The following is a 27,475-nucleotide window of genomic DNA, read 5'->3' as shown; positions in this document are numbered from 1 at the left end:
ACTTCTTGGTCATTGAACTATGCATAACATGTTTTCAACCCATTAACTATAGCCGAAACCGGATATGCTATATCTGTCTGTGCCCCTGGCCTGAAGCTATCATATATCATTCGCAACCTTTAGACATTAGTATAATTTTTCTTTAATTTGTCAAATGTACCAAAAAACAGTTGTGTCCCAGTTATAAGTCATTAAAATGATTTTATGAGGGCTTAGAATTTCACCAGTCAATGGGAAACAAAGATGATAGGGACACATGACTTTACCTCGAAAAGGAAATGCATGAGTAGAAAAATAGATTATAGTGGCTCTGTCAAAAGAAGAAGCAGAGTGACATTATAAGGTCACAAAGGTTGAAGCTGTTTTTTCTCTGGAGTCAGACCTCCAAGGTGCTCGTAAAGCAAAGTTGTGGAGCAGTGCCAACTACAGCAGACAATGAGGGCTTGATCAAGGCTTACACCTAGTCTGGTGGCACGGTTGACATGGCACCTATAGCTTTGATGTATTTTGTACTTTAGCTGCATAAGATTACTTGGATCCGGAGGCTAAAGCTGTAAGGTTCTGAATCAGTGAATGTTACTGTGTGGAGCTGATCTAGAGATTTCTGACTATACACCTGTATTCATTTTCCTCAAGGGGATTTTGGTTTTACCACTCACAGACACACACACACTCACACACACACTCACTCACTATCCAGTTTATCGTCTGTTGTTCCCCGTACTCCGAGGGCTAGACGTGCTTGCAGACTGATGCTAAAGATTGATACCAGGAGTTGATTTGTGTGTAGAGGATGCTGGTAGCATAATAACATAGGTTTGGGCTTTGTAATTGCAGTGGTGTTATGTTTTTTTTCCTACAGTGTATTTTGAACCTTGGTTCAACAGCTCAGACTTTGCTTTGTCTGCTGTGCTCTGATAAAGATCATTCATCTTTCTATATCCTCGGCAGTGACTTTGAGACATTCTTTTACGTAAGCTTGTACTTACAATTTGAGCTGGCTTGATTCCAAAAGGTAAGCACTTGACTCATCACAGTGTGTAAGATATCATATGCTTAAGATCTACTTTGGAAGACAGCAATACCTATAAGCCTACACAGGACTGTGCCAGGGGTGGCCAAGTCTAATCTGCCTATAGAAGGGGACTGTTTCAGACATTCTTGATTGTGAATGGAAACCTTGCCTGTGGTTCTGGCCTCCTCATTAGATGCCTTTAAAAGTAGGATGGAGGCTTGTCTAAAGAATTTGGTTGAAGAAGAGGACAATACAGTACCAGTTTATTCTGTTTGTCTCTTTTTGCAATATTTCAATTGTAAACAACACATTATAGATCAACTGAAGAAGAAAATATTTTATAACAAAAAGAAAGGACAACGTTTAGAAATATCAATTTTATCATATCCCCTCCCTAAAACATTTTTGCCATTCTCACCCGCTCCATCACTTCTGGTCCATCCTAACAATATCTAATGAATATTTTTCAGTAAGGTAAACTAGAGATTGAATGAGAGACAAGCAGACGCAGTGAGACACATGATTTTGAAAGGGTGTCAGGACTTTATTTACAGAACGTCTGGCTACAAGTTGAACCTTGCTCGTAACAGACACAAATCTTGTCAAGCAGATGTGAGGAGCATCGGTAATAAGTCTAGCTTTGTCTCTGTGCAAATAGTTGTCATGGTTACAAAACATTAACGTTGATATTTGGTCAGCAGTGTGTCAGCTTGGTGATCATTGGATAGACAAGAACAACAGCATCAGGGCCACACAAACACTTCACATCAACATCAATTAGAATGAAGGTGAACTCTGGTTGGTCAATATCCAATGCTGTAACCATAGCTACTGAGTACAGCATGCTGATTGGTCAGTAGTGTATCTTACAGTCCATGATTGGTTACTATTATACAGTATGTATTGCTTAATGTTATTGTTTAAAAGAGCTATTATATTATAGCATTCTACTATACCGGTAAATGTTTTTGCTTGCTAGTCTAGAAATGCAGCCTTGGTGATGGGTTCAAAATGTTGCTCTGAACAGGACAACTTCTTCATTGAAATTATGTGACAGTAACTATATGCTACCAATGGTGGACTGAAAGAGGAAAAGCTCCTCCATTCTTCTTAAGCAACCTTACAACAGTGTTGTTGCTCTGTCAATAAATTTTTAACAGCTTTAGTTTGAAATGTGTAACAGTATGTACAGTGTTCTGAGTATATGTACATGTATCATATACCCCATGTTTTGTACATGTAAGTACTGTGTGCTTGTCATATTAGAATGTACCTTAAGATATATACATACACCTCTTGTCTCTAAGTCTATATTGTACTCCAGCTAGTAGGTTTTAATTTTCTTCTTCTTTTTTTGCATTAATTTTTTTGAGGAATACATACAGTAGTACACATTTGCAACCAACACATCACTGAGGCTCAAAGTCAGACATAATACACTTCTCTAATACTGTAATGTTAAGGCAGTGTTTTCTTGCTGTTTTTCAGTCAGGAAATTAAGGATTTGTATGCCAGTGTATGACTGGTCATTGGGCTGTTGGCGTTATACAATGTTTTTCTGAATTGTGCTACGTCGATGAAGGTTAAGACATTCAGATAATGAGATACAGACTGAACAAAACAGTCACCTGGATAGATTTTGAAAACTGCCAGACCTTTCAACTAAATTTAAGTAGCATCCAGTAATGACAGTCTGACAGTTTTCAAAATCTGTCCAGTTGCCTGAGTAACTGTTTTCTTGTGTATCCTCCTGTCCTGCTTGGTCAAAACAGTCAGTAGATTAATCAAGGATTAGCATATTTGTATGTTGTTAATATTTTTGCATTTTTCTCCTGCTACTGTGGGGGTGGTTGAGGCGGCGGGGGCAGCCAGCCGACAAACACGGGCTGGTACGGACTGACCGGCGGGCCGTTGGCGTACTGAGGGGGCGGTGGAGGGGGCGGGGTCGGCATGCCGTAACCATAGGAACGGGGCGGCAAGTAGGCGAATATCGGCATCACCGGACCTGGTGAGGGACTGCTGGTAGCCATGGCAGCAGATGCCGTCACCCTGGCAACCGTCGACGTTGCCATGGCAACGGTTAAGGGCGTGACGTTGGGGAGGGACATGGTGCTGTTTGGGGTGGTGCAGGGCGGGGTGAGCCTGTGTTGCATGCCGAGTTGGACCCCTGGCGAGTTCGGCACCCCGACGGCGGCCTGCTGTTGCAGGGAAATCTGTACCCCCGGGGAACTGGGCAGCTTTGCGGGAGAAAAGCTGTGGACGACTGCAGGGGAGTTCGGGTACGTTGTTGGTACAGGCGGCTGTGGGGTTGCCGGCATGGCGAGCTCTGATCTGGACGCTGTCGGCTGGCTGGGGGACTGCATGGTGTGCGGGGACGGTGGAAGGGGCATGTCCACGGCGTGTCTGGGGGGCGTCATGAGGCGCTGGGGCGGCGCCGAGTCGAAGGTGGGGTGCGGGAGGTGCGTCTGGAGCACCCGGTGCACGTCCAGGGACATCTGGGAGTTCCTGAGGTGTGAGCGCAGGCTGACGACCAGCTCGCTGTCCTCCGGCATGTGCTCCTCGTGCAGCAGGAACTGCAGAGCCTCGTACGCGCACTCCGAGAACCCCGCCAGCACCGCGTCCGTCGCTGTGAAGATCACTCCTCGGGCGGGAGGGGCTGACGTCTGCTGGGGACAGTTCTCGTCTGGGGAAATAGAGAGAAATTTCCTGTTAGAAAAGTACAGAAAAGCACTCTGCTAGCAATGTACATCATGCATCTGGCAGGTCGCTAGAAGCTTCATGTCCTCTTTTTTATTGTTTTATTGTTTTTTTACTGTGACTTTTTATTTTTTTATTGATGTTTTAAAGACAGTTCTCGTCTGGGGAAATACACTCAGAGAAAATTCCTGTTAGAAAAGTGCTTCTCTTTCCAAGCACTTAGTAACACACTTAGTAACACACTTAGTAACACACTGAGTAACACACTGCGAGCCTGACTAGATGATTGCACAATATACATCATGCTTCTGGCAGGCCCCTAAAACTTGAGAAGCTTCATGTCCTCTTTTTCCATTTTATCAATCTTCAAAAGAAAAATAACAAAATTGATGAACTTTCCAGCGAGGGATTATATGAATGAACAATGATGTGATCTTGTACATAGTACATACTACTATATAGTTACATGTATAATGACAATAACAGAAATTCAGAGTTCTAAAGTGTGATATGCAAATTTATAATGCCGCTCCCCATGTACATTGGACCAACAGGTAAAATTCTAAGCATAGGGTGAAAAATATGCAATTGCCCACCCAACAACCGACCCACCCACGCAATGACCTACCCACCCCTGAGCACCACCCACACACCCACCCCACACCCTCTCTGCCAACAAGCGATTGTGGAACCCAAAAGAACAGAGGAGAAAAAGTCAACCTAATTCCACGATGACAATAGCCAGTGCTCAGGAACGCGTGTGGGTCCAAAGGCCCTAACACGATTACTTGTATAGAGAGGTTAGAGGCCAAGAGGTTTAAGAAAAAGAGGTATTTAAAGTAGCTTTCTGACAAATTAGAGCTTTTGTTCGTTGTTTGCTCCAGTATCTAGGCAGTAAGGATGTTATTGAGCTATGTCAATTACATTTCCCGCTACAGTTAGCAGGTTAAGTAGCAAACCGAACTGGTAACAAGATTGTATAAATCTGTAACGTTGTGTCTTTTCTCACTCCACCCAGGTGTAAAGGGGAACCTGACTTTGGTAAAAGGCAGTGGAAGGAGAGGGATGGGTTCTGCCTCCCAATGCTGCACCCAGACAAAGTAGATTAACGACCCACTGCCCCTGTGGCCTTAGAAACGCTATAGGACCTTTAACTTTTTTTAACCTCAACAACCATTGAAAGTATGGACAGCACCGGTGCTGAAGATTAGCATAACTTCAAAGCTAACAACTGATATATTCAAGTTTGTTTGAACAGTTTATATTCAGTACAAGCTTGAAGACATGGAAGAGTTTGGTAGAGAAACTTAAGTAGAAATCCCACCAGTCTAATGCAATTTCCTAACAAGATAAACAGAAGAAAAGAACCATTACAAATTTGGTACTGGGTCTATGGACCCGAAGAAGGCAAAGGTCTGGTCATTGGCCAGCTGGTCCATATGTGGTCACTTGTACAAAAACTGAATCTTTGTGTCACTATCTATCTTGACTATACATTTGTAACCCTACTTGTAAGACTTGTGTAAAGTTGTGTACTGAAGCCTTGTACTTGGCACGTGACTGAACAGGCACGACATTTAAGAGTACTACCTTTAAGCTGATGGAGTTATGTTTTTCCTGCTTTGTTTTCCCTCTTTTTTTTTAAGTGGCACAAGAAACAAATGACGTAATTAGTTTGGCAGCATCCATCCATCTAAGCCACATCCATCAACTTACAACACAAAGCCGAAATTGTCCTGATAAAAATAAAACAGGACGGAAAAATGCAGGTGTACCTTACCGTCAAAGGGCTTCCTGTGTTTGGTTAGTATATCCTTCCGATGTTGGTTATCGGTTGCTTTTTGTGGGCCGATGTACCTTGTTAAATACACAAACAAAAACTTATAACTCTCACTCGGGTTATGTCGGGGAACAATGGATGGTTAGTTTGGGTTCCTGGCTACGTGCAGGGGCTTTGTTTCTGAACCGCCAAGTTTTCGTCAGCTATTGTGCCGGAAATAATGCAGAGGAACTGAGATACTTGAACAGAGATCCGCTTTTCATATGCCGGCCAATGGCCCATGTAGCACTGGGTGAAGTACAGTCTGTAATAGTCTGGTCTAAGGCCACACCAATTTAATTTGTTGGTTCTCGGATTTTTTCAGGAAAAATATGAAGCGACAGGGCGAAAAAAAATAAAAATAAAAACAGATCTAGGCATTCTATTATAGCCCCAAATGCTACGATAGGAGGTATGAAGTCAACACAAAAAGGCTGGTTCAAAATTTAAACAATGAATTTTTAACTTCTAATGATACCACTGAATTGAAAGATGGAATAACTGTAATGACTAGGAAGAAAAGGACTGTTTTCAACTGTTCAGGGCAAAATATGAGCATTTTGCAGTTGATTCTGAATTTTTTTTTTTGCAAATCAGGAAAAAATGAAGAGGCGAATCCGAGAACCAACAAATTAAATTGGTGTGGCCTAAGTTGATGTTTAAGGCTTAACACCAAATCTAATGTTTGAAGATTAAGATGTGACCACTTTTTTGGTGGTCCCTTAGATAATTTTTCCATTGACATGAAGAAAGACCTCACCCTAAGGCCTAAGTGCTTAATATGTAATTCTAAGGATTGTTAAATCTTTTTTATTTATCAATTTGATTCCAGGGTAGCCAAAGACAGGTGAACAGATTGCAAACTTAAGAGGTCATAAATAATACAAAGGTCTGTCTTTTTCTTATTTAAAACATTCAGATCCCTCATAAATCCTGCACCAGTACACACTGACACCAACTAAATCTGACAAGCGGGACCCTTTCATGTACAGAGGATGTACAATTTAGATAAGGGGAAGAACGTTAGCAGCAATTTTCCTCACCCATCTGAGCATGAAAATCCCCTAATCCCACATTAGAGCCTGCACGTGTGTCAGGGACAATCAACGTCATTCCTTTCAAACGTTTTCTTCTGGATATCTTCAGAACAATTTTACAAGAAGATCCAACGTGGGATGAATTCCTGTGCTTTTGTACACACCATTGTGTCAGATACAGAATCTCCAGGAGATGTAGTACAGGGAATCAGTTTTGCCTGGCCTTAGGTTAGAACTTACTGCTGATGAAGTTATGTTGAGAGCAGCTCCCCTCAGGCAAGTCAGGCCCAATCACTCTGTACCTGCTGAGTGGTAATCCCTGCCTCTAACAGGAATATTTCCCTCACTACCCTCATTTCTACCCTCTAGGCTGAATTTCCAACTTTTAAAAGCAATACTGGAGGTGATTTTCATTTTTTTTAATGTGCTGTTAGTTGATCTGAGCTTGCTTTCATGATGCATTGAAAATTACCCAAGAATACAACTCAGGGACCAATAAGTCTTGTCTATGTGGACAGGTGGTCTCTCTAGAGTATAGACAGGATTCTTAATGCTTGTATCAATGGGAAAAATTATCCAACGTCAATATTAAAGAGACCACAAAAAGTGGTCACATTGGTCAGTTGGTGTGTATGTAGAGGTAGTCACTTGCAGTTAAGTTTGGACTGTACCAGTAAATTAGAGTTGTCTGGAGGCGTCCAGAACAATCTACCTGTGACGAGGCCCTTGGCGCTAAAGATTATGATCGATTTTGTGCAACTAATCTCCACCTGAAGGAGCTGGTAATTAAAAGCCAGTGTGATTAACTCCTGATCTTAATGAGCAGGTTGTTAAAACTGTGAGATAAGATAACACACACGGCCCATCTGGTGGTGCTGACATGGAGTAATTGTGCCTCTTAACACTTGTCTGTCTCTTGTCTGATCTCCAACCAGATGTAGTGTTTGGCTCAGTGTTTACACAATCATATGTTTCAGGCTAGTTTTTAGCTCATCCCTCCTAGACTTGTAAAGAGTAGAAAAGATACTTTTGGGTCTTTTGAGGATGTTGTGTGTATGTAGTTTATGTACTACTAAATATTACAACAGGAGGTATCAAACTTTGTATAGTATCCTTATTTGACTCAATTGCCTTTGAAATAGCCTGATGGTTTTGTTTGTTTGTTTAAGCCTTTGTTTATTCATGAAATACTCAAAGTCAGCCTGCTGACGACTTTTCATTCAGCTACACTCAGTGTCACTGCTAGCTATCCTTTGCGCACCAATATGTGCACCTTTTGGTTCAGACATATACTAACCAGTACAGGTGCGTATAATCGCTCTGGCCAGGATCCAGAGTTGAAAGTTCCCACCCTTGTACTGGGACTATTATTTCACCTGTGATGCTTTTCTTGTCCCTTTGTTTGTTTATTTGGTATTGCAATACCTGGACATGTGTTTGCCTTAGGCTGCATTACACTTTGACACAATGAGCATTTTCTCCCGATGACAACATTACGGCCAGGCCCCAGTTATGCTGTCTTGCTGTTATATAGACTGCCTAAGTTTTGGATGTCTGTTTGCGGCTTATTTTAGGATTAGCTTGAGAGAAAGGCTATTTTTTAGGCCTTTGAAAAATGCATAAAACATCACCAGCATTATGCAACATTGTAGGTAGTACATTTGTAAATCCACTGCCCAAGGCAGTCTCTTTAACTTTTATAGCCTGTCAATGGATGAATTAATGCCTGATCACTGCAGATTTGGATAATCTTCAGCACATCTAGATACACTTTATCTCATGCAAATTTGATTGAGAGTTTTTCCATAATTATCTTTGCAAAAATCAGTCCAAATAAGTTGGTAACAAAAGATACATTGATGTTCACTGGAAAGGAAGACAAAGGGCCTTCAGGCTAAAACTTGTATTTTACAGAATACACACTTTGATCTGACAAGTTCAAAGCAATATGGAAAACAAGTTAAGAACCAGTCATTGTGGCTCACCCACTCACTCACTATGAGGTTTAGCTTCAAAGTAAAATGTCAGGTAGTATCCTGGTTACAGTTCAATGTTTGACAAAATAGAGCCTTTGAGTTTGGCTTCTCCCTAACTCTAAGCCTTATCAAGTCTAAGCCCACACCACTTGCCTCTAACCTTAGTAAAGAGTGCCTTATCTATTGATGTGAAAAGTATGCAATTCAGCCACTTAACCTGGCTACGATGTACCTTTTTAAGGATCACGTTGATCAAATAAACCAGTCATTCATTCACTCATTCATTCATTGGCTCATGACTCATGATGCTGGTATATGTACTACCACTGATCACAGCAATACATCTGTTGTGCCGTAATCAGGTGCTTTGTAATAATTACTGGACTGGTACTCTTGAAAACGTGGACAAATTCCAGGAATAGGGATTGAATGTCCTTATGTCAATGACTGTGCAGATAACAGTTATCTTGTCTTAATATAATTGCTCCTTTTCATTACCAGGATGAGTCATACCCTGGATACGTGCCCTTTTACACAACACACAAACTTTCTGGTTACATAACATTTCAGATAGCATGTTACATCTAAGCCTGCATAGCTAATTCCTGAGACATTACCGGTATTTCAAAGCACATGTATGTCAGAATGATGGCCCTGCTACTCTATGTCTGCAATGAGGGTACTTTTAAGGCAGTTTGAAACGGAACAGAGGGGCAGAGAATGGAGGCACAGCTTCATTGAAGGGGGTAGAAGTTTTTGTCCCAAAGTGTAAATTATAAGGCTTCACACTGAATTTCTTTGCCCTTGGTACATTTTTATTTCAGAAAATTGATCCGATTTCGTGCAATCCTGCCATCTGTAGTTAAGTATTTGATAGGTACCAGTAGTAGGTAATACAGAGCTGTGCTTATTGTTGAGTTGAAACCAGTGTCTCTTGGTAAGTACAGATGATGATATGGTAAAAAATCCTCTTCCTTCCAGTCCATGAGTTGCTGAGTCATCTCAGCCTGGTTATGTCAGAGTTACGTGGAGTGGAAGAAACCTCTTTGAACAACTTAAGAAACATCTTAACTCTCTCATTCTTCCAGTCTCAGGAATGATAACATCTAAGGCTTATATTAGGCTGTGTCATTGGTCACTTTCTACTTCAAGGATTTCAAGGTAATCTTGGATTCAAATGGAACTCTCATCCCTTTTTGCTCAATTCTTTGCTCTTAGTCACCTTCAAATGTTAACATCGTCACAAATCATGTCAGATTTTTGTTTGTTTGATTGTATATGGTTTTTACCAATATGAATGAAGAGGGGTTAGCACTTGAAATGTAGGGATATCAACTTGAAGGTAGCTAATATATGATCAGTATAGCCAGAGGCATGGTTTGGGCTGATCACAACTGCAGCAGGTTAGCCCTAAAGTTCTTGGAAGCAGTTTATTTATCTCATAAAGGAAAAAAAGGACTCAATACCTAGGTAATGTCATATCTGAAGTCTGTTCCTTCAGCTTAAGTCTACACGGTCATTGCCATTCAGCCCTTTCGTGCCAGGAGCAAATTACAGAGACGGGCGCACACTGCTGTCTTCAGTTTAATTAAGGTGTCATCAGGGTTCCGGACAGATTTACACTTAAAAACAGTGTTTTCCACGTTACTGTAAACAGTATGGTGGTAGTTTTGAATGCTGGAAATTGCTTTTAGTGAAAGTGCGTGACTGTGCATAATGTTCTTCTTGTTGTTGGGTGCATGCTTTAGGACAGTACTTGAGAGAAGGACTTGACTTCTAAAATTTTCTTGAAACCTTTGGGGAAACTTGTGAAAACGTTTCATTTGATGAAAATTTTTCACTTAAAAATGCGACAGGCTTTCACATTAAATACAAACTTTATAATGATTATGCTACCTACTAACAAGTTGTGGATAGTGGAAGTAAATATTTGACTTTAAACACTTCATAGTCCAACTGCAACTTCAGTATATTCAGATATATTAATTTCTTAAGGTTACATAACTTTCAATGGCATCCAGATCTAAAGTTCTCCCAAGTTTAATTAAAAGTCATAAATTTCTTTTATCAAAAAGAGCAACTCTCTTCCACATCAGTGCTTCTGAATAACATCCTGTCTCTACTTTCCTTTTGAAGTTTCTGCAGATTTTATGTTGTTCCCACTGTGGGTGTGTAAGGGTAGAGGAATGGGTGATTTCTGGGACAAAAGGCTGTTATTATTCCTACTGCCCATTGTTGTGTTGTGCCAGTCTACACACAATTTACATTCTCCATCCCAGCCTATTGTTCCTCTGAACACCTTGGGCCTGAATGCAGCTCAGAGCAGATGTACATTTTAGCAGTCAGGCAGAGGCAATGGAGACTCCTGTTTTGCATCTCTTTTACAGGCAAAAGTCCACAAGTCTGACAAAAATGCTCATGTACATCATCAATGGTAAAACTGCTACTTCTGTGTTACATTAGCTTTTGAATATTGGAGAAATTTGAAAAAAAAAAGCAGCCAAATTAATAACACAACATTTTTGTACTTGGAGTACTCAAGTGCGAGCTGTGTGAGGGTTTGGACTGTTGCATACTATTAGAGCTCTTTTCTTAGAAGACAGTGTGGTGGGTTCTTTAACATGCTCAGTGTGTGGTTATCACTTTGTTCTTAAGGATTGTAACTTCTGCCAGTAGCATACAAATTATGGACTGAGGACTGGCCTTATGGTCCAAAAGCAGGATTGCTAACCACTTCCAGTACACTACAGTTTATTGCACTAGCAATGTGTTTTTTAAGATTTTTAAAAAATATGACACTGATCGAAATCTCACAGGACTTCACCAATCCAGGAAAAGATCAGCTAGTGGTGAAATTTGCCAAAAAGCCAGCGTGTGTCGGAATGCTCCGGTCAATGGACTTGGTTCTGCCTCCTTTCACTCCTCTCACTCGAAGTCTCAGCTGCCAGCACAGTTCTGACCATAACAGCGGCCCACAATAGCCAGGACAGGCGTAGCGTGTGTGCCTTTGTCCGGCCATTTCTCCAGCCAACCGTGGAGAACTTTCCTGACAGATCCCTCATCTGCATACAGCCTCCGCTAAAGGAGACCCTGAATTTTCCACAAAAGGGTCTTGACCTCGGGGCAGTACCTATCCATCTGGGAAACGTGCCATTTTCTGGCTCCACTGAGCGCTTTGAAACCCTAAACTCGGAGAGGTGCGCTGAAAGGGCTTAAACGCGCCCCATGTGTCTCTGTCACTGTGCTGCTATGCACCTCGTTTGCAAGGATCCCTTTAACACTGGCCCGTAATCTGTATCGGGGCTTTAAATCTGGGAGGTTTAAAAGGAGAAAAAATGGTCTGCTTTATCATGAGAACTAAGGTCCAAGCATGAGTTTAATTTACAGAATTTCAATGGTTTTTATTTCAAGGCCATTCTGAAGACAGCCAGGTGCAAGATGCAATAGAAGTTACTGTGGTCTACCTAGAGGGTGGTCTTTCTCCATTTGAAATATTGTGTAATACGAGATTTGAATACTGTGTCTGGAATGGTATCATCTTATCAAGGGTAAAAATCAGCAATATTCCCACGAATGTCACATCATGTCATTGCATGAGCTACTTATCAATTTTGGAAAACTTACAATCCAAATCAGTCATTTCATGCTAAATATACATTCAATCATGTCATATAAATATAAGCTGTTATCTTAACAAATGATAAAATGTAGGTAACTCTACATTTTGCCTGGAAATAACTTTCAGTGACATTGAATTGTGTTTCACCCAAGTCTTTCCTTTGAATACGTTGCATGCATCAGTTACAATTACATTCATGAAGCAACATGCATTTTCCGCAACTGAAATCTTGTAACAACTGTCTGACTCTGCTGGTATATTATTATGTAAGAGCCGAATTTGAGTCCCAACTTTGTTCCAAGACTTTTAGCATTTACTCTTCTTCTTGGCCTTGACGCCTTTCTTCCAAACACCCTCAGAAAGTAAAGTTGACTTTCTGTCAAGAATCTTCAAGTTGGACACAAAGGTACTGTACAGCAGACAGGCCAAGGACTTTCCCTTTTTCTTTACATGCAGTTCCTTGACCAACATCGAGAACAAAGGGGGCAAAAGGTCACTTTCCCTTTCTCCAAGTTCCATTCAGCGCCATAAGAGTGAAAGCCCATTGTTGTCCCCCCTGAAAACCCTCACCTTGTCCCTGGGAAACTCAAGGAAGCTTCATTGTGGTTGCCGTAGCAACCAATTTGTTACACTTTTGTGGCGATGCACTGTAAACTTCATTCTTCTGCACCTTCTCTGGATTTCTCAAGGCTGAGAGTCAATGAAGGCATCAAGTCTTCAGATAAACCCTTCTGCTAGTTTATGAACTAAGGATTACCGGTATTTGGTATTGCACACACAGTCAAAACTGCCTAAGAAAACCACTTAGGGGACTGATACAATTTGTACTATGTATGTGGATACTATACACATGATTCTTATCGTTTGTGTCAATGGTGTCAGCCGACTGCTGCCCACCCCTGTGTCAGGGACCCCAGCAACTGTATAATCAAAGGCTGGCTAACGTATACATACTAATGGAGAAAATTATGTAGGGGAACCACCAAAAAGTGGTCAAAGTGGCCAGGTGGTCACTAGTTCAGGTTGGACAGTACAATCATTCTGGATACTGGAAACTCTACTCGCTGGTATGACTAGTGTCCTGAAGAGTTCAGGCCTGACACTGAGTTGTAGGCTAATGTCTATTGTATATCAGTAATGGGGTTAGCTGGCCGAGTTTCCTTACTATTGTCAGCACCCATGAAAGGTCTCAAGGCCCACCCTGGAGCCTCAAGAAAACTTGAGCAGATGTAAGACAACTCAGACAGGACATATTTTCCTTCTGAATGGGCCAAGATGGGAGATCTGCATACTGAAGTCTTCTATTGTGGTCATTGCACACAATGAGCAAACTTCTGGGTGGTATCCTAGTATTTCGAAACAACAAATGTATCCAGACTTGACTACAAAAATCAAATTACACAATGTACCTCGATTTGTTTTCTCATGATTCTGTGAAGGAGTGCGAAGGAATGTGTCGGTATCTCCAATTTCCCATGATGCTATGTTGGAAACTTAGACTCAGTCTGGTGGTCTAAAACTTAATCAAACTGGCACATGTAGTCTAAATGTACTAACTATGCTGTATTTTCCCAACCAAAAGAGATGAGAGCTTAATTTGTTGTTTACCCACCATTTTCCCTGTCCACAGGTGAGGTTCTTCCTGTCAGTGTCTTCAGGTGTTCTATCGTCATGTGGAGGAGGTCGACTTTGTCGTTCTTAACACCCTGCCAGGAAAAAAGATATCAAGTTATTCATTTGTTTTTTTTCTTTGTCACACAGAAATGTTGCACAACACAACATCAAAGTCTTGGTCACACAAAGATACCCTCAGTTCCACTGTGCTTCTTTTCACCTTCGTCCTCGGTTGTCCTGCAATTTTGATGAGCCTTCTGCATGTTGAAGGGTCTTATTGTAAGTGTCTGTGTGGACTAAGGTCATTTAGATTATATATTAGTGTTGGAAGAATCTTAAAATGTCTTAGTCAGTTCATTGGGGTTAGAAAAAATGGATTTAATTAGGTGTTACAAAAATTGATAGACATTATCTGCTATGCTGTTATTTTTGACATGGCTACTGTGACCCTTAGCTGAGAAACTCTACCAGAACTTCCCCATATCTTTTGAGTATTTATGCCTGCATCTATCTTTCAAGGGTGGCTTATCTTTTACAAAGGTAACGTTCCACCATTCACCAAGGCCAGGCAATGTTCTTTCTGTGCAATTATGGCCCAGAATGGAAATATGATCTGACTGCCTTTGAAAATTTCCTCCACTTAAGTATTATTTGCTTGAAAAGGCGTCGATTGGTCACATAAATTAGTGCCTTGTGCCATAAGGTTGAAAAGAAAAGTCGAAGATATCCCAAGATAACCTTTCTGCAGGATTACCGATGTCTTCTGGCTCACTGCTCCCTGTCCAGCCTTCTAATTATCCAGGCTCAAAAATAACGAGCTTTGGATAACGCCTCATAAATCTAGCTCTTTCAGATGTTGCTTAACATTTGTAATCTTCTTTCCAGAGTAGGTTTAAAGTGTACAAAAGCAATGAGAGCAATTTACTATAGTGTGTTAGGGGAAGAATTTCTGCACACGTAAGCAGGTTGAACAAGGTTGTTGTATGATAATCTAAGGCAGGAGAACAAAAGATCCCAAGTTCCAGGAGAACACTTGGGACACTGCCAGTAGTGGTTTCGACGTGAGGTACTCTAAGCTTTTAGATTCAAAAAATGATGAAAAAGATTACGGGAGGGTTTAAACTTGGCAAATTTGGTGCTGAAGCTTGTGGCAAAATTGATAAATTGCATGAATGACTTAAAGCTATGGACAGACAGGGAGATAGCCAAGACATGAGTTCAAAAGATTTCATGTCGTACAATTGTTCTACGCCCTAGCGTGACAGTACGTTGTTGGAATGATCCACATGTTTTCGTCCATGCATCTCTGAATTACAGCATAATGACAGACATCCTCATTAGGCTGGTAGCTGATGCCTGTTGCATGACATCACCACTGACCCTCCCTATGTCTGTATGTCTGTTCCTTATCAACTTCTTGAAGACACCATTGCTCATCCTCCTTCTGAACAATTGCTCTTGATAATTGTTTGAACCATTCTTTACTCATGAGAATAGCAAACCGGTCTGCAGGCCGCTTTTCACTGAGGCCGCATGGGGGGAGAGGTAAGGGTCAGACAGAATATATGAATGTAAGATACAGTTTACATCATTTAAAGTTCTAAATAAATTTCTACACATATTCTTACACATCACTCACTCAGTCCCCTCTGAGCCTAGTGGTCCATGATGCTCCAGTAGCTTTTTCCATTTGTAGTACATAATACATACTTAAGAATGAGAGGTGGTATATAGCTAGGGTCCGTTTGTTTTGGTCATTTTCATAGCCTCCTTTTGCAGTCTTACGAGACCGAGGAAATGCCTACTGCCTAATGTCAGTGAAACCATGGTCTAACCCCTGTTCTAGCATGGGAAAGGACATCACAGTTCTCACCTGTACAAACCACACTTAAGGAACCTTAAGACCCTGGGAGAATACCTGGTAAGCAGCCTTGACATAAGATTTACCTGTTATTGGACATGGTCTGTGCTTATGTCACTTAAACATTCGGATGGATCTGCAGGATACCTCTTGGGCAACACTGATGTATGTTTGTGGTTGCTACTCTCATATGCCTGACTAAGTCACACTCTGGCCGACTTGCCTCACAGTATTGGGGATGGGGGCCTACCAGCCCCCCACAGCAAGAGATTGTGCCATACAGTCTACTGGCTTTCCAAGTACTTCATTTGCTTAGTTGTAACCTTCAATCATTGCCCAAACTTTGTACCTTGTCACGAAAACAGTTTCGTCAGTGGCACAGTGATGTGCTACAATGGTTTGACTTGACTTGGCCCAGAGTGATGCCAAGTTTACAGGCTTGACATTGTCCCCCCTGTTGCTTACAAAGTAAACATCGCAGGGATTATCCCAAATGTCAGAAGGTAGTCAGTGTCACCGGCTTTGTTCAACTGTCATTGGGTAAGGCTCTGCAAACTCACTCCACTGAAAGGAGCTGATTCAGTTTCTGTATCAGTCCGATTTTCAATCTGTCTTGTTTGCTGGTTGATGAAGGGGTTACTAAAACCCAAGCCTCTACCAAACTTCGGGAAGCGGCTGGAAAGAGTAGAAGTTGGCCAAATAGAGAGATAACATGCCAGGGGAGTTAGTCCGCTAAAAAGCACAGTTTGGGAGCGGCAAAATGTACTCATTTAGCAGACCAACTCCCCTGGCATGTTATCTCTCTGTTTGACCAATTTCTACTCTTTCCAGTCGCTACTCGAAGCCTGGTAGAGGTTGCTAAAACCCCACTCCCACCAAAAATGCATTCACCAGAAGAAATCTGCAAAAATATTATCATAAATAACTCTACAATTGTGCTATACTTCTCGCTCCCTTCCTTCGGAATTTTAAACCTCGCAAATGCTATCTTTTAATGCCTGTTATCCCCATAATAACATAACGCCTACGCATAAATGAGTTCCTTATGCCTAATAATACATTCATTAACATCATGGCTTCTTTCTGCTGACTTATAGGAATTTCAGCTGACTCAAGGAATTCTTTGCATTTTCCTCTTAGCCCATGCATTCCAGAAGTATTTCTGATAATTCAGATGATCACGGATTTTCCACAATAAAAACAGGTCCGCTTGTCTTGTGGGGTTTAGTCCGTGTTTCTGTAAGCCTTACACAAACTCGGTAACCACCTGTGAGGACGGTAGAGTCGGCTACACAATCCCGTCCTGAATGAGACGTGCTCTACTTCCCTACAAAACCCACCTGCTGACGAAACAGACGTTTGTGTTGGGAAGTTTTTCGACACGCGGCTGAGTGTAGAAAAGGAAAATCACAAGGTCTTCACGAGACAGCTTTCTCCCTTTTTTATGCACAGGTGGTTTTAGTCGGCCAAAAAGTCGGGGAAACCTCGCACTTGATCGGCAAAAAACAGCAGCATCAGAACGTGCGTTAAGGCAACACTGTGAAAGAGCAAGTACCTGTTCTCCCTAGTCTGTGGTAGCCTCTAACAGGCTTCGGGAGGCGACTGGAACAGTAGAAAGGGCCAGAAGCGGCAAACCACGCTCTAGCGGAACAACTCCCCTTCCCATTTTATCTGTCTATTTGGCCAATTTCTTTCCAGCCGCTTTCGATGCCTGGTAGAGGCTAAGACTTCGACTGTAGGCCCTCGGGCCGAAGTTTGGCCGATGTTCTACCATATGCACCTGTGAGTTCCGTGCGATGGGTACTAGTACCAGGCCGCGCAGCTCCTCGAACCGCTGACAGTTACCATTTGCCACCCGTTTGGATTGCGTAAAAAATATACTGTAAATTGTGCTGAACTGTGATTTGGGAAACTGAATTATGTTGTCCCCACCTGTGAGTTCCGTGCGGTGGGCACCAGTCCGCGCAGCTCCTCGAACCGCTGGTTGATGCGGTCTCTCCGCCGCTTCTCAATCACCTTGTGCGGGGTCGGCTCCTCCTGCGGGAAAATAATAAAAACCGGACATAAGAAACACTCTGGGACAAAAAGTAGTCTTGATTTTCTTGTTATGGGGCTAAGAATGCTCTGGGAAGCATGTTTGAGGAGAAAATGCCTCCCTGATATCGGAGGCGGGTGAAATTTTCAGGACATTCAGAACCCATCACATACTACGAAAACCAATGAAAAAGGACAAGAAATAAATATCAAACCCAAAATTTGAGCCTTCTAGAAATTGCATGGGCCTCTTTGCTACTGGGTTAGTAGACCTTTTATAGTCTCTAGCCACTGCTATTGGTTTGATGACATTGGTTTGTGTGTCTTTCCGTTTGGTCTCTCCCACAGTGGGTCTCTCCGGTGGTGCGCTTTTGTTCGCTTGGTTTACCGCGCGTGCACTTCGCACCTACTCGCTAAACGGCTATAAAGTGTTACAGTGATTAGGTTAATAGCCTTGATAGCGTTAGGGATTTCCTTGTTTGAAGAGGCGGGCAGAGAAATACACAAGCCTCCTCCAGGCCTTCCGATGGGGTTGTGGATAGTAAAATTCAGGGCAAAAATAGGGTGGATAGTTGGCTAGGGGAGTCATCAGCCTGCGGTAGTAACAAACGAAACCTTACGCTTATGGTGCCCAAATTCCCGCGACAAATTTTTGCTCAAAATTTGGCTAAATTTTACTATTTTTCCGCCAGCGTTCTTAGTCTGGTTGGGACTAGAAAACAGCAGAAATGCATATAAAACGCCGCAGAAAATGGCAAAACGAGAAAGTCACTGACGAAAAGTAGTGGATGCTACTTGAAACATCTGACAGTTTTCAAACCCTACCCAGTTGCTTGAGTTACAGTTTTCTTGTGTATCCCATTACCTGGATGTCTAACTTTCATCGACGTAAGCCAAAACTTAACGACAATTCATTGGACTTTTCTTCAATAACGCAGGTGCAATAAAGGAAACAAAAGACTCCCAGATCTGTCATCGGAAAATGTTTCCAGTTTGCGCGTTTTCCCTGGAGAAATGTGCATACCGAGTTGACAGTTTGTACGGAGGAGGTTTGAGTCTCGTTGTTCGCTGTAAGCCCCGCTCCAGGCTCTGACAACAGGTGCTCAAGTGGGGGGAACATCATTAGTACGCGGGGACGTGTTAACAACATGTTTCCCGACTAATCTACAAGCTACAAACGTTTTCCGCTCGTTTCTGTACTTCGTTTAAGGCGTGCGAGTTTTATCTTATCTCTACCAGGCCTTCCTACAGGGAGTTGGCAAGAAGAGAATCTGACTGGCCAGGATAGTGGGTCAACCGTTGGAGTTCCATTTCGTCCTCAGAAGCGTGGGAAAACGAACTATATGGTGGGCAAACTCCACTGGCCAGTTCTTTTCCCAATTCAGCTAAATTTTTCCTGTTTTTGGACCTGCTTTGTTAGTATTTTAATAGTTTTAATTAAAGTCGGTCATGTGTGCAAGAAAATATTCAAGACGAACCGAAAACGCCCATATCTGCGTCATCAGATTGGGCATTAGTAAATGAAAGATCTTTATCGTACATTTATGCTTGATAAACAAGCTAAGTCGTGCTGATAAAGTTGATAGTTGCAATGGTATCGAAAACAATGAATATGCACTAAGCCATCTTTGCATTTATCTTGATTGGGTCTTATGTCTTTTCAACGACTAAGCTTCAGTCCCCTGTGAATTTGTTGCCTGTCCTCTTTTGTTACGTTGATTGTCACAATTTGATGACACCCATACCACGTGAAACTTACTGCGATTTTCGTGGTTAGGTCTCTGGATCGCATCGTCATGGGTTCAAATCCCGGCCGATTCAGATTCAGAAACCTCCAACATGTGTCGTCTATAGCCAAGGTAAAGCAAACACTTGCGTGTCTTATAACGACTTATCACTCCCCCATCCCAGCTAATTATGTCAAAGCAAGATTTATAATACTCTTAAATACCTCTTAAGTACACAAGTCGGTTTAGCGCTTAGAATCCGACAATTAGACCAGATAGCATCGCGTACAGACAGTGTTCCAGTAAACTCGCTGTAAGCCGGTGGCGGGATTATCGTACCAGGATCGTCACTCACCAGTCCGTTTGATTGACATGTGTTTCGGACGGTTAGCCCGCTGAGAGCGGCAGGTGGACCACCGTCAGCGATGCTTTGTGTCCGCGCGACGGGCGAAGATCGGCCGCCCTTTTCTTCGTTTCACCATTTTCTAAGTCGTTAACTTTTCTTTGGGGAAACTACAGGTGTCTTTGTCTCCTCATCATCTATTGCAATCTCACGGTGTCTTCTGCCTTGTAACAAAGTTGTCTTAAAGATACTGATGCCGACTGTCCTTTTAAGACGAAGTAGTCGTTCGTTAGGCCAATCTTTAAGAAAACCTACATCTTCAGTACGTCTAACAACATTCTTGAGAAGACCAGAGATTCCCGTAGTAAATGTAGCACAAACTCCGCTCTCCTGAGCCATGTAAGTTGCAGGATCGCTATATCTAAGCGCGTTTTAATAAGGCTAGGCTTTGCCCTGGTGTATGGAGACTGAAACCTATCAGTTCCTGAAGCAACTTGTTCTCCAGAATTTTAGAGCAGGGGTGTTATGCCTTGAACCGAGACGTTTCGCAGGTTTTGCGATTCTGACACAGCAGAAAGAAAGGGACTAACGCTCGGAACGGTACGTACACAGGAGCAGGTGTTATCGGGTCAAGGGCGCGCGGTGTGTCGGACGCGGGCAGTTTCTTTAAAGGTCTGTTTTTCTACAACAAGCGTCTGTTTTTGTCCAAAATAAGGAGAGGAACCGAACAATACGGAGGGGAATTTTTGGAATGGCAGGAGCGAATTTCTTGTAAGAAACGGACTCGTCAAGGACAAAGTAGTTCGAAAGATATTTCTCAGACTCCTTTGTGAATTGATTGCTGCCTTCTTTGAGTTAATGTCGCTAGTTTTCAAATTGTATTGCACGATGTTCGTTTTTTCCAAGTGAAGCGTAAAGTTCAGAAAGCTGATATTTAAGAGCTGTACGCCAACTTCTAATGTGGTCTCTTGCTCGCACTTTCACTGAACGCACCTATCCAGCAAAAAGACGCAAAAGAACAAGTCGGTCTTGTTGGACACGAGCAAAAAGAGAAACCTTTGTTGGGGGCAGCGCGCCGGCAGTGTGAACGCAGTTTCGGGTGCGGAAAACTGTTCTCCCTGGCGGACCAACTCCCCTGGCATGTTATCTCTATTTGACCGATTTCTACTCTTTCCAGTCGCCTCCCGAAGCCTGGCAGAGGCTAAACACAGCGGTAGCTGTAGTTTGTAGAACCGTTGGTGCTAATTGTGCCCGGATGGGCGGACCTGGGCGGGGACAGCTTTCCGCCCGAACGGTCACACCTGCTCCCCGGTCACGTGACAAATAGGAGAACGTTGAACGGTAACTATTCCGGAATGAGACAGCAGAATTTTGAAGGATACACCCAAAACATTCCGTAGATTTTCAGTCGTAAATCTGTTGGACGACGAAGTTGTCAGGGCGCTTAGATGAATGCTGCGATTTATACTGCGATTTAATACAAACTTAGCTTGAAAGTTTTCAAGTTGGAAAAATGCAAATTCGTTTCAATCTGATCCCCCAAGATTATCTTAATTTCAAGTGAGGGTTGAAATGCTCAGTGAATGTTACAAACGATTTTTTTTTCATTTCTCTAACGAATTATGCATCCTTTTGGTTTGCTTTTGCCCTATATATTCGTCGCGCGGTGCAGACTAGGTCAGCAGACGCCCCAGTTAGTCTGTAGTCGGCCTGGGTTGTTACCGTAAGGATTACACCCCCACTTACAGAAACCACAACACCCGGGCTCTCAGCCTCCCCCCGCCCGCCTGCAGTCATAACAAACTCCCGGCCGTACCACGGGCACAATGGGCGCGCCATACGGGCAAACACAACAGCTACTCATGGTGGTGTACAGACGGGGTAAGCTGAAATGTAGGGCTTCTTATACCGAGCTGAAATGTAGGGCTTCTTGCACTTGACGCTCAACACCCACTGTGCTGCCCAACATGGGATTTCTGTGACTTTATGATGGGGATTATCCCAATCATAAACTGATAAAGTCACAGAATTAGATGCACCATATAACATTATGATTGAAAACAAAATATACAAAACGTTTAAATGAAATTCGTTGAACGATCTTCCAAATTTCATGGCCGGCGGCCTAAAACGATGCTTTTCAAATCTGACTAGGTTTGTTCATGATGAGTTCAAATCTCCGAAATATCCACTTGAAATACAAGTAGCAACGTATTTGTGATTTGGGAAACTGGTACACACGTAACACAAGAAGTACATTGTAATATGTTGAAAATGGGGATCCCAAAGCCTTTGACACTTTGAGAGCAAAACTTAAAGTGACCGGTGTTTGACACACTTCGGCGACAAAGAGACCAACAGCAGAAACAACAATCCGTGGGAGAGGTGTGCTCAGTCTGGGAGCTTGTCTGGGGCCGGGATTAGGTCCTTAGGAAGAATAGATAGCTTATAGGATCACTTTAAACCTGGCTGAAGTGACATTAGGAACATGGGAACTCATAATTAACATAAACAAGGTACTGTAGTCAAAGTAACGCGATGCAAAGTAACAATGTGGCACTTTCTGCATTTAGAAAATTAACAACACATTATTGAACGCAAAGGTATGATTTGAATACTATAGATAAGTACTTTGCTAGACCTTGGGAGTCTTTCGACGTGCAATTATCTAAACAGGTTTTACCGAAATCCGACTTGAAGCTTACTGAACCATCATATTAACGGTAGCATCCCATAACTTAACTTTATATCTTAAGGATCGGCCACGCAAAATTATACCAGCAGAGGAAGCTGCAAGTTCATTACAGGGAAAGTTACCGCTAAGTTATGCTAATCATATACTTTACTTCCTCTCTGCTGTTTAGATAATAATAGACTTTCCATACCTTCAGTTTACGAAATGACAAGACAATTTACATAGCCTTTCGCACTTCACAGCCTTCTCTCCATCATAATGCAGTTTTTAGAACTTTTCTATTGTTCTAAACCCCTTTGTCTGATTGTTATCCCCTATATGGACTCCCGCGATGACGTGTTCCTTTGTTTATGAGGATGAGTCTAAACCCTAGATAAATAACTCAGTTTTTAATGAGCTGCGTGTGACATTTAGCTCCAAATCGCCCACATCCCTTTGTTGTCATCCTTCCGTTATCCCTGACAATGGAACGACCTCTGGTCAAGGTTAAAGACATAAATAGCACAACGCGACCGTGGAAATCATACTGTGATTATATAAGGAAATGCTGGCGTTTAGTTAGCCTCTACCAGGCTTCAGAAGCGGGTAGAACGTAGAAATTGGTCAATATACAGATGACATACCGGGAGAGTTGGTCCGCTAAAAGAGTACAGGTCAGGTGCGGTAAACTGTTTCCTCTAGCGGACCAACTCTCCTGGCATGTTATCTGTCTATGTGGTCAATTTCGACCCTTTCCAGCCGCTTCTGAAGCCTGATAGAGGCTACGGTTCAATGTGATGCGGTAGATTTCCAACTCTGTTGCAATCAACAATTATTTAGATCAAAGATCGCTGACATTGTGGCACCGCCTTAACGATTATAATCATTTTAACGACGGTTGTACTAGTAATTATTTTAACTACGCTTCAACTACATGTAAATCAACTAGGGAACTTAAGGTCAACTGAGGAGCTTTCTTGGGTCAACTGAGGCCAGTATGGAGGTAACAACGGACGATCTGACAAATTAGCAACATTTAGATTCAACAAGGCCGTCCATGTAAGTATAAATACTGTCTCTTAGCACATCCTTCGTTCCAACATCACTGCGTGTCTACGTCTATAAAGGACATGGCATAATTTACGAAATTTTTATCTATTCAATTCACATTTATTTAACGACTATCACGCAAAAAGCGCAATTGCCTATTCAACGCCAAAATGATAATTTATGGAATGACGAATGACGATGTAAGTGACGTTAGTAGCCTGTTTTCACCTTAAATTCTCACCAGCACTGTCAATGACTGCGCACGGACTGCCTTACCAGCGGGAGGGTTGCACGAAGCGCGGTTTAATCAGGTTAGTGACGTGTCTGCTTCTCAACATCGCCCAACGTCTGTTTTTCTACCCACACGCTACTATTGTGCTCCGCTTGCCGGCGGCTAACACGAGTCACATCGGTTTTAGACGTATACAGTAATATACGACTTAATGATAAGTCAGGGTCGTCATAGCGTAACAATGTGGTACGGAGCGAGGCGGTTAGAATCACAGGATTGTCACAAGAATAACAGGATTGTCTAAATAATAAGGAAATCGCCACAATTTTTGCCACAGATATAGAAGCACGGGGTCAGCTGAGGAGAAGGTCTTTGTTTGTCACGCGCGTCTTGGCAACTTTCTATTTCTGGAAAGACTTTCACTATTTTCATTGTTAGTCGAATCCATCCTTTTCTAGCTCTAGTTCGCTCCTCTGATCGCATCCAAGCAGAATTTGATTTCCAAAATCTCAAAATTCATAGTCGACTGTCGAAGACGACTTTTCAAAACTACTAGTAATAGGCAACCTCGACGACCAACTCCCAACCACAGATGGCCTTGTTTACGACTAATTCCCAACCATGGTCTGGAGAAGGTCGGAAGGCTCTTGTTCGACTTATCCGTGATTTCAGCAAATGCATGAGATGTCTGATTACTGATGATTATCAGTGCTCGTACTTACAACTGTTTACTGTTTGTCCCTGATGTTGCAGGGAAGCGGTCTGTTATCGCTTTAGACACACCGACATCGCTGGTGGAGGGATTAAGGGATCCCGTCTTGTTGTCTTTTCCGACAAGATCTGGCGAATTAAGGGCTTAAGAACCCCGCTACCGGGAACGACGGGACTTGCCGCCAGCTGATGGGACCTGGGAATGGTCTTAAGGTGGATCTAGACAATTCTTAGCCACCTTAGCAAGATCTAAAAGCCTTTATAATGCGTTTTTATTTTTCATCGCGTTCCAGTGCCGACCCGGAAGAAACGGTGCATTATAAAAGCGAAAGAAAACGTAGTCGTGGAAGCTTCTATCAAACAAGTCTGGCGATTCTGTGGTGTTCACCACTAATATTCGCAACATCCTACTTACCGAGTTTATTTTGCGTTCTTTTCGGTTAATCTCCAAGCAGATGTTGGGAGGCTAAATCGTAACTTATTCCGAGCTTGCCGCTATTGAACATCAGCACAGTGCAACGTCGACACTAAATTTGCAATTGTAAAATTGTTGTCTAAGAACTATAGGGACAAACCACGAATCAACAAATAAAAGAATTCGCGTTAAGACAAATTTTCTTGTCCTGAAGTTCAACAATTGAATTTCAGAACAATAGAAGATGAAAGCCTCCTTTCCGCTAGTTAAGTATTCTCTATGTAGATTATGGGAGGGAAAATCTCAACATTTTCCGGCCGTCCTTTTTTCTGAGTTCACAATTCTACCAGCTTCATGTCAAAATTAAACCATGTCGAGGTCCCATGAAGACCTACCCCCATACCAAATAATCCATCTAAGCCTTCTCGAACTATCGTATTGACACACGCACAGTCGGACGGACACACACACGAACGCTACCGAAAACATAAACTTCTGAAACTGGACGACACGAATAAAACATTACAACCCCCACCCAATATCTGCTTGGAGCCTTCCTCAGCGCTAGCGCACCGGTAGTACATGTAAGAGGTCGTGCCGCCCGTGTGTCAATCATTGATAGAACCTTCCACAACTCGGGAAGGAGTAATCTGTCCGATCTGCCGACCGCCCACTCCTATACTCCATACGGTACTTACCGTGGCACTTAACACAGAAACGGTGCGACGCGACAATGTAATAACGTGGGCTAGAAGTACAATAGTCTCCACCAGACTCCTTTGCAGGCTGAATGCATACTAGTAGTAGAAATCGGCCTGTATGGCACCCTCTATGGCCGGCTACCTCCCCTTGGCCAGCTACATTCCTTTTTAGGCTGATTTCTACAATGTATTCAGCCTGCAGAGGAGTCTGGTGGAGACTAGAGGTTTAATTAACCCCCACTATAACCTCCTTTCCCACATGGGTCTACTTCTTTGGCTTCATCTTCTGAGGAAAAAACTGTTTTCTTAACGAGGTGTGAATTACAGGTAGCACCGCCATTCGAAAAGGTGGACCCAAATTCTAGACTTCCTTGACAAACGCCTAGTACCAACATGTGTCTTTGAAAAGGACGAAAGGCGTTCTGCACTGAATAAAGCCCAGCTAACTTATAAATATGCAAAATACTAAATCCACCTCCGAAACTGGCGTTCCCATTTCTGAAAATCTGTTGTAACTTTACCAAACATGCCTTCTCAGTGATCGGTAAAACCACGATACAACTGCCGTTCTAGTTTTATTATCAATATTAGACCGACTGTGGGTTAATTACCTTTCGTCGACTTTGTGGTTTGAGATTTAAAAATCGCCTTTGTTGTATATTCTCCTTTCCGTCTTTCAACCAACAGAAGTTGGAACAAGCCAACTCTCCGAGGAAGCCAAAACAGACCGCCAACAAGACCACGTTCCTTCAGGTGAGGGAACACCTTTGTAACGCAGTCCCCTGTACGTACAGGTACGGAGTGCCCGTCGGTTCTTCAACTTCAGACACCCGGAATGATCGGACCATCTGCCCCCCATGGGACGGCATAATCCACTCCGACCCACAATCACACATCTGTCCCTTACTGCTGTACGGTAAATCACAGCACAGCCTACAGGTGTGCTGTACACAGCCAATACAAACTTTTTCACAACCACACACACACACACGTTTCTCCACCTGGCCTTCCTACGGGGGTACGGATCCTAGAATTCGGTAAAATTGGGAAAATAGTTGGCCAGGAGAGTCAGTCCGCGAGAAGGTTAATTTCCCACTCTGAAGGCGGACAGTCAAACCCCAAAGGCGGCCAAACTCCCCTGGCAAATATTCTCCTATAATATATAGCCAGCGTAGTTAGTCTGGTAGAGACTACGTTTCTTAAAGGAAAGAGTCTATAAGACGTGGACTCACCCCGGCCTTCCGCTTCCGTCTGTGCCTGTCCATGTCTGCGGGGTCTGCTGGCGTCCTGCTGCCGTCTCGCTGCCGAGCAGGGCCCGGTGGGCTGTGGAGGAGGGACAAAGGCAGGCGGTCAGTACGGGACAGACGCTCGCACATTCTCATGCAGATCGGCGGGCGCTACCGCTGTATGTAAACTACTGCCTACGCCGTACGTACGGCCGCCGGGACAACAATACAATCTCTGTACGATCGGTTGTTCTCTGGCGGTATACTGGAACTGGTATAAGACGTGATTTTGAGAGAGAGAAATAGTCTACACGTCTGGGCTGTACCTGTCGGGGCAGGAGTCTCCGGCGGCGGACTGTGGAGAGTTCATGGTGCCGGACCGCGAGGGGAGCTCCGCGGGCGTGCGGCGGTGTGACGGTCGGGGCTGAGGTACGCGCGGCTGGGCGGGCGCTGCGGACGGACGTGACTGCGGGCGCGGGGCGAGTGGCCGGCCGCCTGCCTGAGATGAGCGCCCGAGGCCAGACCCACACACGCCACGCTCCAACACACGCCTATTGTCCGCACGGGGACCGTCCGGTATGCACGGGTCAGGGGGTCGCGGGTTCCAATCCCAAGGGGTCAGTTTACACAGCGATATCAAGGACGTTCTAGTTATTGACTGAGAAATAACCTTTCCGTACAGGTATGTTCAGGACGTCGTGCAGTTGACACTACAGCATTGACA

The 27,475-nt window shown here is 43.1% G+C and overlaps 1 protein-coding gene across 1 annotated transcript; it reads right to left on the bottom strand.

The window, feature by feature from the left end:
* Positions 1–1,549: 1,549 nt before the first annotated feature.
* On the bottom strand, positions 1,550–27,475 carry LOC109488063 (hairy/enhancer-of-split related with YRPW motif protein 1-like). Its single transcript, XM_019792213.1, has 5 exons — positions 27,078–27,475; positions 26,758–26,848; positions 17,571–17,675; positions 13,776–13,869; positions 1,550–3,698 (listed from the first exon to the last, which is right to left on the bottom strand). The coding sequence occupies exons 1-5, from the start codon at positions 27,119–27,121 to the stop codon at positions 2,851–2,853; spliced, it is 1,182 nt and encodes a 393-aa protein (XP_019647772.1). The 5' UTR covers positions 27,122–27,475; the 3' UTR covers positions 1,550–2,850.

The sequence above is a fragment of the Branchiostoma belcheri genome, unplaced genomic scaffold, assembly GCF_001625305.1.
Source record: "Branchiostoma belcheri isolate BF01 breed outbred unplaced genomic scaffold, Haploidv18h27 scaffold91, whole genome shotgun sequence".
NCBI lineage: Eukaryota > Metazoa > Chordata > Leptocardii > Amphioxiformes > Branchiostomatidae > Branchiostoma > Branchiostoma belcheri.
The sequence above is the reverse complement of the archived record's forward strand: the minus strand, read 5'-3'. Positions and strand labels throughout refer to the sequence as shown.

Excerpts from the sequence above, each read along its gene's own strand:
- LOC109488063 (XM_019792213.1), bottom strand. The coding sequence starts at position 27,121 with ATGAACTCTCCACAGTCCGCCGCCGGAGACTCCTGCCCCGACAG. Across the intron at positions 26,849-27,077 it reads GGAGACTCCTGCCCCGACAG|CCCACCGGGCCCTGCTCGGC; the intron begins GTACAGCCCAGA and ends CCTCCTCCACAG. Across the intron at positions 13,870-17,570 it reads CCACCGCACGGAACTCACAG|GGTGTTAAGAACGACAAAGT; the intron begins GTGGGGACAACA and ends TTTTCCTGGCAG.